The following is a 14,729-nucleotide window of genomic DNA, read 5'->3' as shown; positions in this document are numbered from 1 at the left end:
TGGTTCCCCTTTCCCCCCCCCTAAACATCATCATCGTCATCCTCAGCAAACGTCCTTCGTTTGTCCTTGACGGTGCTCCGTTACTGTGCCGTGTGTTTCTCCAATTCAGTGTTTAGCCGAGGTTCAGGAGCACAGTTTACGTTACGCCGAGAGAGAGAGAGAGAGAGAGAGCGAGGGAGACCATCGCGTTCGTCTTCCTTCTTCTGGCCGTCTAAATAATTTCTCAGATGTTACCGCAGCTGACGTACAAAGCCGGTGGCAGCTCGGGAACTACCGGTGGCTCTCGAACGCTGACTTCCGCCGTCGAAAAGGTCAAGCTGCGAAGCGCTCGAGTCGCAGAGGACGTTGCAGAGAGTGCGGTATCTGTTATACCTTATGTTTGGCTTCATAAATGGGTCAAATGCTTGCGCGAGAGTACATAAATGCAAATTTTTGAACTGCAGGCAAAGTAAATATGAATCACTGCATGTTTCAACAGGCTATATCCATGGAAATGCATTCAATAATGAATCTGGCATTATTTTTTTTTTCAATTTTTAACTGCCTCCTGTTGCAATGGAGGGAGGTGACATGAACCAAATCAGCTGTCCGAATTAGACTCGGGGACTCTGTAGTTATGAACACCCCTTTTTCTGGAGGGGAGGCATGGAGCAGCAAATCGTTTTTCCACAGCAGCGCATGCCAAAGAAAAATCTGTTTATTGCACCTTTTTTATTTTTCCATATTCTGGATTTGTTTTGAAAGCTTCCGCCAAATGTTGGACGCCTTTGCAATATTTCCAGAAATCATATCAATGGCAACGATCTGACATATTGTATACACGTCTTGTATACTTAATATACAATATATCCTGGGAAATTTACAATGAACAACATCTATTTTTTTTTCTTCACTTACATTTTTTTAATTTAATTTTTTTATTGTATTTGTATTATTGTATGCGTATTTGTAATTTGTTCTTTTTGTGGACAAATCTTTCCTACCGGAACTAAATTTCACCACTGCCGGATTAATAAAGTCTTAACTTAGCTTAACTTAAACTTAAGCTAAACTTAACTTAACAAAAACCCAACTTAACTTAAACTTAACATATCTCCGGTGACTTCGAAATAAACCAAAACGAGGGCGTAAAGGACGACTATTCAAAATATCCACAAACGCTTCGCCGATGATGTAAATGCTTATTATACTGCGGTGAGGACTTATACCGACTACATCAGATCAGACGCCATCAGCACAGAGTGAGAAGCAGATGGACCGTTCTCTGCTCGAGGCTCAATAGAAACTCGGTTAGGAGCGAGTCGAGAGAGTAATGGGTTCTGAGCGTGTCCGGGCTGCACCCGGTCCGTCTCCGCATCCTGTAAAACGAGACGATCCGGACGGCCCGTCCGGGATCAGACGCCGCCGGGAAAACGCCGGAGTCCGCACGGGCGTCGGCGCACCTTTCCGACTCCGCCGACCGCACTCGTGCTTCGAGACGGGCCGGAATGAATGCGACGCCACGTCCCAGCGCACGCGAAGCGCCCTTCGATCTACCCGCGGGAAAGTAACGCACCCGTCGCGTTGTCCCTCCGCTTTACCGTAACAACCAAAAAAAAAAAAAAAAAAACGGGCAGAATCACCCTTCATGACCAAAAGCTAAATCTCCTGACGTAACCTCAAACAACGAGCGGTTCTCTCGGGGAGAGGCCTCCGGTTCGATAAGGACGCCCCCCCCCCCGGTGTACGCCGGGCGCCGCCCCTCCTCCAGTGTTTACAGAGCATCTCCGCTGCCGCCGGTCAGTCCGGCAGTTACAGAAATCAATACGCTTCCCCACCGGCGGACTGGCACGGCAATTACTTGTTAATAATGCTTTTCTAGCAAACAAACAACACCGGACCTTTGTGCCAGTAGGCATGAAAAAAAAAACACAAATCCAACAAGTGGAGCCCCGACGAGGACGTTCAAGGCGACGAAGCACCGCGCACGATTTCATTCGGCAATCGGACGCCGGTTTCCTGCGGAGGCTACGCGAACGTACCGAGTTCCCTTTCAGAAAAAAAACAAACCAAAACAAAAAACTGGCGCGATTGCCCACAACACGTATTCTGAAAAAAAAAAAAAAAAAAAAACGTTTCCACATATTTCTTCTCATGTTATCGTATGTTGCAACGCGTGGATAAAAAGTTGTGAGTGGCGATGTCGCTTCAAACAAAAGTCGGCCTGTATGTTATTTGATGTGTTCTATATTACCGCGACATTCTTCACATCAAAAGAAGAAAAGAATATAAAAGCATGTTATGTTATATGAAAATATGAAATAATGCAGAGTCATATGTATTCAGGAGCAAAAATATTACTGACAAGGAAACTCTTTCAATTTGGATTATGGTGCAAAGAGATTACGGGTTGCATCGAAAGACAAATTAAAAAAAAGGCAGACATTATTTTCTTTTTGCACAGAAACGTCTTCATCTTTCGTCTTTCATTATTTTGGACAGCACAAAGTGTTATTCGAAAACGTTCTCAAATTTCCAAAGATGTTTCCCCTCTGACTTTAATGGTAACACACTTTGGGCACAACCTACGAGTCACTAAATCAATAGCATACGTCTTCTGCCATCTTTCAGTGAACTCGCACCTTATGAACACTTCACCTTGTTTTTTATTTCGCCCAGTTTTAACTGTGACCGCTACACCTGCAAGTAGAACTGTAAATATAGCTGTTTATAAGAGAAAACTCTTCAGATAAATCATGTTTCAGGATAATAAATGAAGCCTCTCAGACACGAGCATGGAAACATGTTGGGTAACAACCACATGCAACGGCACGGTCAGACGACTCCTTTGTAACGGTGCGCTCGAGGCAAGGTTACGATACACCGCTTTCTGTCACGTTCGTGCCCGTAGCGCTCGTCCAGATTGGTCCTCGGACCCCTCCAAAAAAAAAAAAAAAAAAGAAGCTCCCTCCGGCCAGCTAACCACAACCTTTTTTCCGCGAGCACCTGGGGGCCCCAAAACATCAAAGGGGAAAACATCCCGGAAAAAAAAAACAACAACACGTACTGTGCTCGCAAACAGGGCCCGGGTAATTGTTCGAGCCTGATTGTGAAACGCGAGACGGGCGAGCGGACAAATAAGCCATTATTCACGCATCAAGCCTCGCGCGACGAAGCGTCCGTTATTCCCGCCGCTCTGGCGCCGACTCGGCGGAACGGGACCGCGAGACGACCGAGTGCCTGTCGCGCCGAGCGCTCCGTCACCGGGCCCGGTCCCGCCCGTCTGATCCGAGCGGACGCGGCTCAGGCCTTTCTCGACGCGCGAAGTGCGGACAGGAAGTTCTGAAGCCGCAGTCGGCGTCTGGCGTGTCACAATTTGGGAGGGGGTATGTGTTTTTTTGTTTTTGTTGTTGTTGTTGTTGTTGTTGTTTTTGGTGTGCGCATCAACCGTCGAGCCGTCTGCCTGCCGTCGTCTGAACCGGAGTGAGCGGTCGGGTGATGGGTAGCGGGAGAATAGAGACGGCAACACAAACGTCTGGGGTCCTGCGGCACGAGGCGAGAGAGTAGCAGCGGTGGAGAGGGGAGGCGAGGGGGAACGGACAGGGACGGGGGGGGGATCCTGTCGGACGCCGCTGGCGCGGAACGGCGGACGTGCGAAGCCGTGAAACCGTTTGGCGCGCGGCTACGGGCCTTGGGGGGCCAGATACCGACCGGGGCGGGGCGGGATGGGGCGGGGCCCGGCCCGGGAGATGGGGAGCCGGTTCCTCTCGGAGAGCTTCCGGCTTGGCCTGGAATGTTTTTTTGTGTGTTTTTTTTTCCCCCGCTACGAGTCGTAGCTTGTGCGTGGTGTTTCAGGAACAGCTGCGCCTTAAATTAAAAAAAAAAAAAAAATATATTTACGCCGGTGGCCCCGCCCCCTTCCTCTACGTAGCCAAGATGGCGGCCGGTTAGGACGGGAAAGTGTCCAGCGTTTCGCGCGTTTTTTAAAAATTATTTTTGGACCGTTTTCGGTGCTTTTATCCCGGTACTTGTAGCGCACCGCATGTTTCTGTACCCCCCCTCCCCCCACACACCCCTCCCCTCCCCCTCCCCCCTCCGGTCAACAGAGCAAAAACCTCAATGGAGATGCAGCGAGCAAACGTGTCAGTCCGCCGCCGCCGCCGCCGAAACCCTGGCAGGGACATTTCCACGTATCGCGCCGAGGCCGGCGCTCTTCATCAAAAGCCCGCTCTTCGCTCATCCGCCCGCGACCTCGGCGAGGCCCGATCGTCCACGAGAAGCGGGTAACGACGACACGCAACAACAACAACAACAACAACAAAAAAACAAGAAAACGCACGTTCGAAGCAGACGGGGTAACGCAGACGTCGATATCTGAAAGCCGGTGCATTAGCGCTTTCGCGGCACCTGCTCTCGTTGGCACTTCGGGCTTTTTACGCCGCCGGTGGTCTTCAAAATGCACCGGCGAAGACAAAGGGAGAGATTCCACCGGGAAGACGGACGGAAAGAGAGAGAGACGCCTCGGGCATCGCCGGGCCGAAGAAAAGGGGGGGGAGATAGAAAACACCGGAGCGACGGTGTGACCGGAAAAATAAGAAGCGGTTGGCGCCGCAGACGGGAGCGCACATTAGCTAAAAAAAAAAAAAAAAAAAAAGTATAAGAAGGAAAAGCTGTGCACAAAGAGGGCCTTTCATTTACAGGGAGGAAGGAAGCTTTTAAAGGCAAAAAGGAAGACGCGTACAACGACGCACACTCCGCCCCGCAAAACAGACACACACACACACACACACACACACACACACACACACACACACACACACACACACACACACACACACACACACACACACACACACACACACACACACACACAGGGAAAGAGGGAGGGGAGTGAGCTTTTGGCACTTATCATCTCTGAAATGATCAGCTCCTCCAGCCCTTTTTATTTATTTTTTTTAGGAGTCCACAGGGATGCCTGAGTCAGAGTACTGACGGACACGCTGCATTGTGCGAAAGGTTGGCCGGAGATCAGGTGGTTGGAGAGCTAAAGCAGCCGTCCAGCAGGGCCAGTCCGGTAACACAAACACACACACACACACACACACACACACACACACACACACACACACACACACACACACTGACACACAGCTTGATTACAGCGAGTCTTCCCGCATCTGCTAGAACGCTCGCTGCAGGATACCGACGCGGAGCGCCGTGGATCTGCTCCGACCGAGGTTTGTTTTTGAAGAGGGGTGGGGGTGGGTGGGGTGGTGCGGGGGGTCGCGGGGGTTTGAGGTGAAGCGCTGAGTGAAACAGAACAGAAACAGCTGGCCGCGAAAAACACCGCGACTGGACAACAGACGATCCAAAACAGCAGCTGCAGAACACGCGGCGCCAAATTACCTGCGATTATCCATTTTATTTATTTTTTTATTTATTTATTTTTTTTTAAACCTCTTTAAAGGGGATTAATTTTGAGCCGAGCTACGCGGGGGAACACGCGGTCAAATCCTCCCGGCTCGTATTGTTTCCTCCTCCCGGGCAAGAGCACGACGGGCCGGCGGTCAAACGGCCATCGGCTGGTTCCACGCTGACGGCAACGTCCCCCCCCCCCGTGTGGGAGTTTGTCCTCGGCTCTTTTCACAGTGATGACGTCGGGGGGAGGGGGGAGAGGGGGGGGACAATGCGATGACCGAGAATTTACAATGAGGTCAAAGGTCGCACGAACGATGTCACTCCGCAAAGGTCGGAGGGCCAAATGCCGCCGCTGATGACCACCAGTGTGCAGTTGCGATGAATGTGTATGATATCGATTTTGAACGACGCGCTTCCCGCGACGCGGAGAGAAAAAAAAATGGTTTAATAACGTAGCTGATCGTGATCAACGTGTTTTTACTAGAGCACACGGCGTTTTGCTTTTGTCACACTGCCAGATGAGATACTTATTCAAACTTCATGTCGCTGGCGCACACACACACACACACACACACACACACACACACACACACACACACACACACACACACACACACACACACACACACACACGCATGCGGTATCCCCCCCGAGCGATTAAAAACTCAACACTCGCACACCTGAAGACGCTGCCAGAAACGAGATGAAGAAAGAAAGAAAGAAAAAAAAACAAAAAAAACAGGTGACTTATTAATGTCTTCTTTAATGCTTTTAGCTTTTTATTAAAAGACCGAGACAGATGAATAATTTATAGCACTGAAATGCCATTTTAGGCGAGCAAATATTAAAATACTTATGTCATTCCAATTCTTAATATGTATTAATATTTATCTTTCTCTCTGTCCAAATGTGACTTTATTACTAAAATTTCAAATAAATAATATAAATATGGAAATGTGAATAATTGATCGTGAATACGTTATAAAATGTGACTTTACGTAACTTGTTGAGCTTTTCTTTACTTATTTGACCTGGACTGCAAGAGACTTCTTCATTCATCCAAAACAGCCCTGAAGGAATCAGACACCTGATTTGCTCAAGTTTGTGCTCCACGATGTCCGCTTCTTGTTTATGCATCATTTAAATTGATTATTTTAAAAGCATTTCTTTTTTTTTTTTTTTTTGAGACCGCCAGCGAATAACCTCTGACAGGCCAGGGGTGATTCATTATTTTCAAATCCCAGAAAACAGTTTTGACAACTGCGGTTTTCTTTTAACTTTTATAACTCTACGGCAAAACCATTTGTGCCCCGGCGCTCATTAAGTCTGCACCGAAACGCCACGGAGGGTGGAAGAGCGGGGCGTCGGTGGAGCACGGAGGTACAGATAATGTAGTTATCACGTGGCCAGACGGGGGATAGTGACCCAAAATCGGGCCGATGTCCGTCCAATTAACCGACTCATCATCTGGCATCGGGGGCCGTGCGGCAATTTCTTGCTGCCGAGTGTCGGCCGGTTTGAGAAAGACTGTCCTTCAACATTAGGACCTGAGAAAGAGCGGGGGGAAAAAATAGATAAAGCTGCCTGGCATCACATGTAAATATATATATATATATTAAAAAAAAAAAAAAAATGCTATTTTTATATTCTAGTATCACCTAAATAACTTGTTTTCCAGTTCAGCATTTCTTATTTCTTTTACTCCTCATTAGCCGTTATTGATTTCCTTCTTTAATCCCATCAACTGTGGAAATATGTGCGCTTTAACCACAAACCTCCCGAGCGACAATAACAGACTATTAAGAGCAAGACAGTCGCATATCAGAGGGTATGACTCAGCCGTGACCATGAGGCTGAGAATACTCGTGGCATGCCAAGGTCATGGAGACGGTGTGTGCATCATGTGCTGATGTGCAGCTGCATTCATGTGTGTTGCATGTTGCTCAGACCAAAAAAAAAAAAAAAAAAAAAAAAAATCCTTGGAACTAATTTTGTCTCGAGTAACTACAAAGTGCTCACGGAGGAACCGACGACAACACGAGAGGAGCAGAGGAAGTGCAGTTTTCTTTTTCTTTTTAACTTCTCGACCTGAATATTCAAACACCCCGGTGGCAATCGGACAAAGAAGCAGGGAGGCGCTTCAAGTTCACGAGGAGGAAAAGCAGACTTTTTCTTTTCCCAGGCGAAATAAAATGGCAGAAACAATGAGTAGCCCGTGATCTCTTTAAAATTTAGAACTTTTTCCCCATTTTCGTAGTTGCATTTTTATGAACAGCCGAGTTAGACGGATGAAGTAGTTTTTTTTTTAGCACATAATGGGCTCTAAATTGCAGAGCGTGCTGTCAATGCCGAGATCTTATTTGCTCTCTGAGGCCCAGATTTGCCTCTGGCGCTGAATAGTTCTCATCTTCAAGTCAAAACGTGTCTCCGTCTTTTTTCTCGCAACACCTCTACTTCAACTATTCAGATGTGCTGCGCTTTTTAAAAAAAAAATTTTTTTTAAATTTTTTATTAATCATTCTGACATTTCTTTGCATTCATAATTCATACAGAAAGTACTGTATGATATTCATATAGCAAAAAAAGAAGAAGGAAAAAGAAGTAGTTCGAAGCAGCCACAGTGTGCAGCTCTGGAGTGAACCAGTGGGCGGATGCAGGAACAGAGGTTTCCATGAAACCGCAGCTGTGCGCGCGGCAAACAAACACGCCCAGGAGTAAAAAAAAAACAAACAAAAAAAAACCCAGTATTAAAACACAAAGTTGACACTCACGATCTACTGAATATGTGAAACATGGTCCAGCAGGGTCTCTCCGAGCAGGATCCCCGAGAACGCACGGCTCGGCTTTGGGTCGCATTCCTCACTGCGCGGCCGCTCGCAGCGTTTCTTTCCTCGACTATTTTGGAGTCTCTGGGAACGTGGCTGAAGCCTCTGCCCTCTGAGCTCCGCCACACCGCTCCCTAAGGATGTCTGTTGCTACTAACACACCCCTCTCCACATCCCATTTAAAAAGACAGTGCTGGTATTCGGGGCGAGTCGTGTAACATGTATGAAGCAAGAGAAGGCACGCCTGCTATTTATCAGACATGTTCAAAAGATACCACAATATTAAACGAACAAATCCCCCTTGTAAAATGCACGCGGCATTACATTATGATTTTTGAGTTTACTGTCGCTGCTAGTTTAGCTGCGGTATTTGCATGATGATAACCTAAGATGGGACATTTCTGTTCTTTTAAAAGAAGAGGAACGACAAGTTCAACCAAAAGAGGGAGGAATCTGAAGCCTGTTTGAAATTGATTTAGTTGAAATACATGTATATTTACATTTACATGCTAAAGTCTGTCCCTGGGATACACCGTTTCTCCGTCATCATCGAATCCGTCTCACACTGACACAAGACCCTGAATTGGAATCAAGGAATGGACACCACCCCTCCACCCCCCCCCCCCACTCACGACCCTCCACCCCCGTGCCCCTCCACCCACTTCCCTCCAGCAGGAAACAATGGCTCAGCCTGTAGCACCATGCTCTGTGGGAAAATACTGGCTGCTTGGCTTCGAGAGCAGCGGGACTGGGGGGGGGGGGGGATAAAGGGAGGAAGGCACCAAAAAAAAAAAAAAAAAAAAAAGAGGGAGCAAGAGAGGACAGAAAGAAAACGAGGCCAGCCAGGTTGGGAAGGGAAGCCGCGTTGCCAGATGCATCGTAGGGTTGTTTCCTGAACCCGGCGCGGGAAGACTGATGTCACAGCCGAGACGTGAGACACCTCAGTTCGAACTGAGAGTTTATGTCACGTGACGGCGTGGGACGACTTTAATCATTACGTAAAAAGTCTGAGAGTGGAGCTCTGCAGGAGCCGGAAGCGATCGTCTACCTCAACAATGGGACTCCTTGTGAACTGCACAGCGGGTGGGGGGTTGGGGGGGGGGGGGGGGGGGGAGAAGCTCTTTGCACCCCCCACCCATTATAGGTGGGCCAGTCTTTCTGGCTCCCAAAACAGTTTAAGCATCATTTGGAAGGTGAAACTGGAGGAGGTTTAATGCACTTATCCTCCCCCCCCACCCCCCCCCCCCCCACCCCACCTGATGCAATGGATCGCAGTTGCAAGCTCTTATCTAGAGTAAACACACTTGCATGCCTTGCTGTTTTGGAGAACGGCTGGGTAAAGGTTAACTACAAAGCCAAGGCAAAGCAGGGGGACTAAACACTCAGAGGGGAAGGGGGAGGGGGGGGATTTCCTCATTCCTCCGGTCGGGGGGCCCGCGATAATATCGTACCTCATGAGGGTTGTTTGGAGTGCGACTGCTCCCAAATATAATGCCGGGCGGGGCCGCCGTATCTATCGAAGCTTGTTTGTAATCACTGTAGCGTCGGAGTAAAGCAGAAAACGATCTTAAATCTCAGACGAGAAAAGCATTTCTGAACAAAGGTCCTCTGTGCTCGGAGAGTCGCGTGACTGCGTTCTACGTGTGTGTGTGTGTGTGTGTGTGTGTGTGTGTGTGTGTGTGTGTGTGTGTGTGTGTGTGTGTGTGTGTGTGTGTGTGTGTGTGTGTGTGTGTGTGTGTGTGAGCACAGACCGAGTTTCTTGGCATGTCACACAGACAAACAGAAAATATCTTCCATGTGATTCTGTGAGAAAAATCCAACCTTGCCAACAAGTGTGTGTGTGTGTACGCGTGTGCGTGTGTGTGCGCGTGTGTGTGTGTGCGTGTGTGTGTGTGTGGGCGGGTACGTGTGAGGTCATGAGCAAAGTGTACAGCTGCAGATAGCAGCAGGACGAGGTCATGAGCAGAGAAGAGAGAGCGAGGTGGCTCTTCGGGCTAACTGTCTGTCTGCAGGCAGACCCCCCCCCCCTCCCTCACCTCCTCCCTCCTCCCCCCCCCACACACACACTCGAGGCCTCGCCTCAGATGTTACTCCCCTGCTAACCGCTAACCTGTTTAGTCGAGCACCACCTGCACGCGCAGAGGAAGGAAGAAAAGAAAAGCTATAATCCGCGGATACCGTACATTCCAGGCAAGCTTCCACACGTCTGCACGGCAGAGAGGTGGGTGGTTGGATGGAGGAGGCACGAGACGGCCGTGTGGGACGGGGAGGTGCAGACGCGCGGGGCAGGGACGAGGACGAGATGAAAAAGGAAAAGATGGGAGACGGAAAGAAGAGCAACGTGAGCTCATTTAACTGTCTGATGATTTACTGGATTCCAACTAATGACTGCGTAGAAAAGTGGACGTAGCCAAACTCACTCCTTCGCATTTGTTTCCCGGCCGTCCGTCTGAAAATAATCTCGTCATTAATTCTAAAATAAGCTTCAGAAAGCAGTATTTTTGGGCGACGTGTCTTGTTTGATTGACAGGCCTGCGGTGCGGTCAGGATATCGGAGCGGGTCAGATCCACCGCTCGCTCTTCCCCCGGCTCGTCCAAAATCCAAACTCGAGGCTTCATCGCGGCCGTTCGCAAACCCGACGGGTGGCGTCACCCAGTTTTATTGGACTCTTTAAATGTGAAGGGTAATATCTCCCATGTATTGTTAGGGAACCATTTTCTATAACTATCCCACGATATTGTAGTCAGAGTTGCAAATCTACCAGCAGAACTGCTCGACTGTGATGCAAGAATGAAAAGTAAAGTGTGCCCAACAAATCACGTAGTTAAAGGCCGACATCATTTTCCATTTTTCTCATCGTCAACAGCACCCATGCAAAGACCGAAAACAAATGTGTTGTCTAATTTTTCCCGACTCCCTGATGTCCGTGACACTCGGCCCCTAAATCCATTCATCCCAACTGAAGGTCGCGCATGTGTAGGAAAATAAGCTGCGCAATTTCCTGAAGCAGTGAACCATTGTAATATTTAGCGAGACAGGAGTTTGTTGGGAACTATTTTCAGATGCGGATTAATACAAAAAAGCGAGTATTTATAGAAACAGAAGGGTATACAGTATGTGTAATTGACACGCGAACAACGCAGCATGCTATTGTGTGCACTGCGATGGAAAACAAAAACAAATCCCCCATGTGCAAAAAAATGTTGCCCGTAGATGTAATATTTGTAGTTTTTAAACAACAATGGAGGAACAAGCAACACTTCTTATAGCACGATGAAGTGATTGTGGAATTTGGTGACAATAAATAAGATGCAGAATGTATTCTGACTCAACAGCCGCTAATGAACACACAATATCTACTCCCTACCCTCAATGTGTTTTACGAGTGTGCAAATCCCCAATCGTTGTAACGTCGGTGTCCAGAAGCAGTCAGAGAAGAGGCCGATCAATGTGACTTTGTGCGACCGCTCAGTCGCTCAATAGCGGACCAAAGTGTCGTTGGAAAGATCAACGGAAGTCTCGGCGTTCCCCGGCAGAGCCGGAGCTGGTAAGCAAAAGAAGCATCGGAGATATCCCCCCCTTTCATGCCTTCATTCATTCCTCCACAAGCCTGCCCTCCATTTCGGTTTTGTAAAGCAGCTTAGAGAGAGAGAGAGAGAGGAAAAAAAGGGCACACAAATAGAAACGGAGTCGAGTCAGCACCATTGGCTGCGGTGGGTTTGTTTAAGTAGGAGAAAGGTATAAAGACGGAGATGAAGAGTGCGAGAGAGGAAGGACGGAAAGAGACCCGGTGCTTGAGAGCTTTCCTCTCCTGTTGTTCCTATCGACTCCGCGCTATACGGCCCCTTCGGGGCAAGACGGAGCAAATGAGTGATTCAATTATTGACAGCGCTGCCTCGATCATGAGCATATGGTCCTCTTTCATCCTCTCCCGTGCAGCCGGGGCTGAGCAGATCCGGTATATGCCGCTGAATGTCTTCCGCCAAGGCTACTTCAGTCCATCTTTCGTTCAGAACGGTGAGCCGGATCGAAGTCGATATTTCTAACCTCCAATTTGCTGACGTGCACGATGAGCAGGAGTTCCAAATTACTCTTAATTGTTTAAATCCTGTACACTTGAAGGTAATTGGTGGAGTTAAAATAACGCGTTTAAAAAGTATTGCAAGATGGTGCAAAAAAAAAAAAAGAGGAAATTTCTCTATTAAAAATGTACAAACTACTATTGTTTATCTCCACTAAAAATATCCCTGTTTCAACAGTGTCACTATATATTTTTTAAGAAACGGTAATTTTCTGTTGTTTTCTGGAAAGCGATGTTGTGCATGAAAATGGAGAATTGCTTGATTTAAATAAGTATTTATTGACGATGTGAACACACAATGGTCCTGAGCCAACCTGCTACCATGGCAAAATGTGAAAGAGATACGCCGTTGCACGACCGCAAAACGTGAAATAGCTACGCTTTGGCCTCTCTAGGCGTGACAGTTTCACATTTTCCTGTAGTGGACGAAAATGAAACCTACTGCATGCATAGAGCCATGTGATTTACGGGAAAATGAAACTTAGGAAACAAAGAAAAACACATGGTTGGGGTTAGGAAAAAAAAAAAAACTGATTCGGGTTAGTAAACAAAAAGAAAACCTGATTCCTGGATTCAAATCTCTGCCTCCCACATGGCAGTCTTTGATTCATGCCACCAAGCCACTCCTCCTACTTCCTACTAAAGCCGAAAATGTTTCTTTATACTCTGTCACGGTCACTTGATCCTTCGTTACGCTACTTTTAAGTGCCTGTAAGTTTCCCGCTTAAAAAAAAAAAAACGAAAAAACGTGAAACTGTCACACCTACGGAGGCCAAAGCGTCGCTATCTCGCGTTTTCCGCTGTGGCGGACCGGCGTGTCTATTTCACGCTTTGCCGTGATACTGGGTTGCAACCTGAGCAAACATCTGTGCTAGCACAGACGCTCCTGTTTTTGCGCGGTCAAGACTAAACGCTGTTGATGAAGCGTCGAGACTGTGGCAGCTTCCATCCACACCTCCCCTCCCCCCTCTCTAAACCAGCAGTGGGTCCGAAACCTCCTCACCGACCCCCAATCGACTAGCCCCTGGGTGCTGCATTGTATGGCCCCATCCCCCCCTCTCCCCCTCCCTTCCCCGTACATGTGTCTGATCAAACGCTGTGCCCCACTTCATCAGCTCTCAGTAAATCGATGGACATCACAGAGACAATCTACAGTATGACAGAGTGCTCACACAAAGACAGAAACACTGATGTGACAGATGATGTGCAGAGACGGGGAGGAGCGGACGACGCTGCACAAAGCGAAGCTCTGCATCCATTCTTTCCTTCGCTTGCAGCATCATTACAGTATATGTGCAACATCAAAGCACACCGATCGTTTAATGTCACAATATTAATATTCCGCGCTGCACAAGTTCAGTCCACGAGTAGGAATTAAGTGCAACAATCTGCAGGATGAATGAACATTGCACAAGAGGTTTAGTCACCCGGAATTAACTAGTACACAAAACACTGGAGCACAAACAATCGCTGAGCGTCGGCCCTCTTATATTTGGTCATCTTGGTTTCTCACACGGTTTCTCTTCTCCGAACCTCGCATTCGCCTCTCTTGCTCCAACTGCAAGTTTCAGGTGGTAAAAATGACCCGACAGCTCAATTTGTGCCATTCCTCACCAATGGCCAAAAATAGGATTGTTGGATCACACTCCAACATGTATGCTCCAATAAAAAATGCACGTCGCTGAGCAGAGTATGTGAACATGCGTTAATATGTGCATAAATATTTGCCCAATGTATCCGAGCAGATCCAGCATCCCTACTCCCCCCCAGGCAAGAAAAAAAGAAAAGAAAAGAAAAGACTCGTATAGCAACTGCATGCAAACACAGACCGCCCTCTAAAAGCGTGCAGTATAATATGTAGAAGTGGAGCTCGTCTTTTTTGTTCTGAAAGGCTCAGCTGCAGGCTACAGTCAAGGGGCCACCAGCTGAGCTCTCACACGGAAACATATCTGCATGCTGCAGTAAACAAGCCGACAAATCATCAGCCATCGAGCAACCGATTTCCTCCGTGTGTAATAAAGCAAAGGTGGGTTTTCTCCCGGTGAAGTGCAAAATACACGTTTGGTTGAATATTTATTTTTTTCCCCAAGCAAGAAACTGTTGAACTTTTCTCGATTTAATGTGGCGGGAAAAAGTTCGCGTGTCGAACGGTTACACCCGGCCTGAGTTTTAAATTAGAAGTGAATAATCCAACTAACTGGAATAACGTCATTATGCTCGATGTGTGGCCGCTGACTGATTTCATGCACGTAGCGTATACTGTACATCTTACGCCCGTGTGATTTTAATTTGTCAACTGTACGCCGCGTTAACTGGACCGTGGATGTTTGTGGAAAATATCCACTCGGCATCAGGAAATAGATGTGATGTTAGAAACTCCACCGAGAGGAAACCATCCACTCGTCTCCTCTTATGTTGTGCAGAT

General features: G+C 47.8%; 1 protein-coding gene across 8 annotated transcripts in view; it reads right to left on the bottom strand.

The window, feature by feature from the left end:
* Positions 1–14,729, bottom strand: part of dab2ipb (DAB2 interacting protein b) — a 162,040-nt gene that overhangs the window by 43,705 nt on the left and 103,606 nt on the right. Inside the window, exon 1 of one of the 8 annotated variants that reach the window (XM_069700807.1) lies at positions 8,169–8,359. The exons of the other annotated variants lie outside the window; for them this stretch is intronic. Coding sequence (XP_069556908.1) covers positions 8,169–8,191 — 23 coding nt within the window. The 5' untranslated portion in view covers positions 8,192–8,359. Of the gene's footprint in view, positions 1–8,168; positions 8,360–14,729 lie in introns of those variants that run through there. 8 annotated transcript variants of the gene reach the window in all.

This window comes from Brachyistius frenatus, unplaced genomic scaffold, assembly GCF_029030835.1.
Source record: "Brachyistius frenatus isolate BFR_SWC_R1_liver_20210118 unplaced genomic scaffold, ASM2903083v1 Contig_35, whole genome shotgun sequence".
Taxonomy (NCBI): domain Eukaryota; kingdom Metazoa; phylum Chordata; class Actinopteri; family Embiotocidae; genus Brachyistius; species Brachyistius frenatus.
Note: the sequence above shows the minus strand (reverse complement) of the source record. Positions and strands in the feature narration are given on the sequence as shown.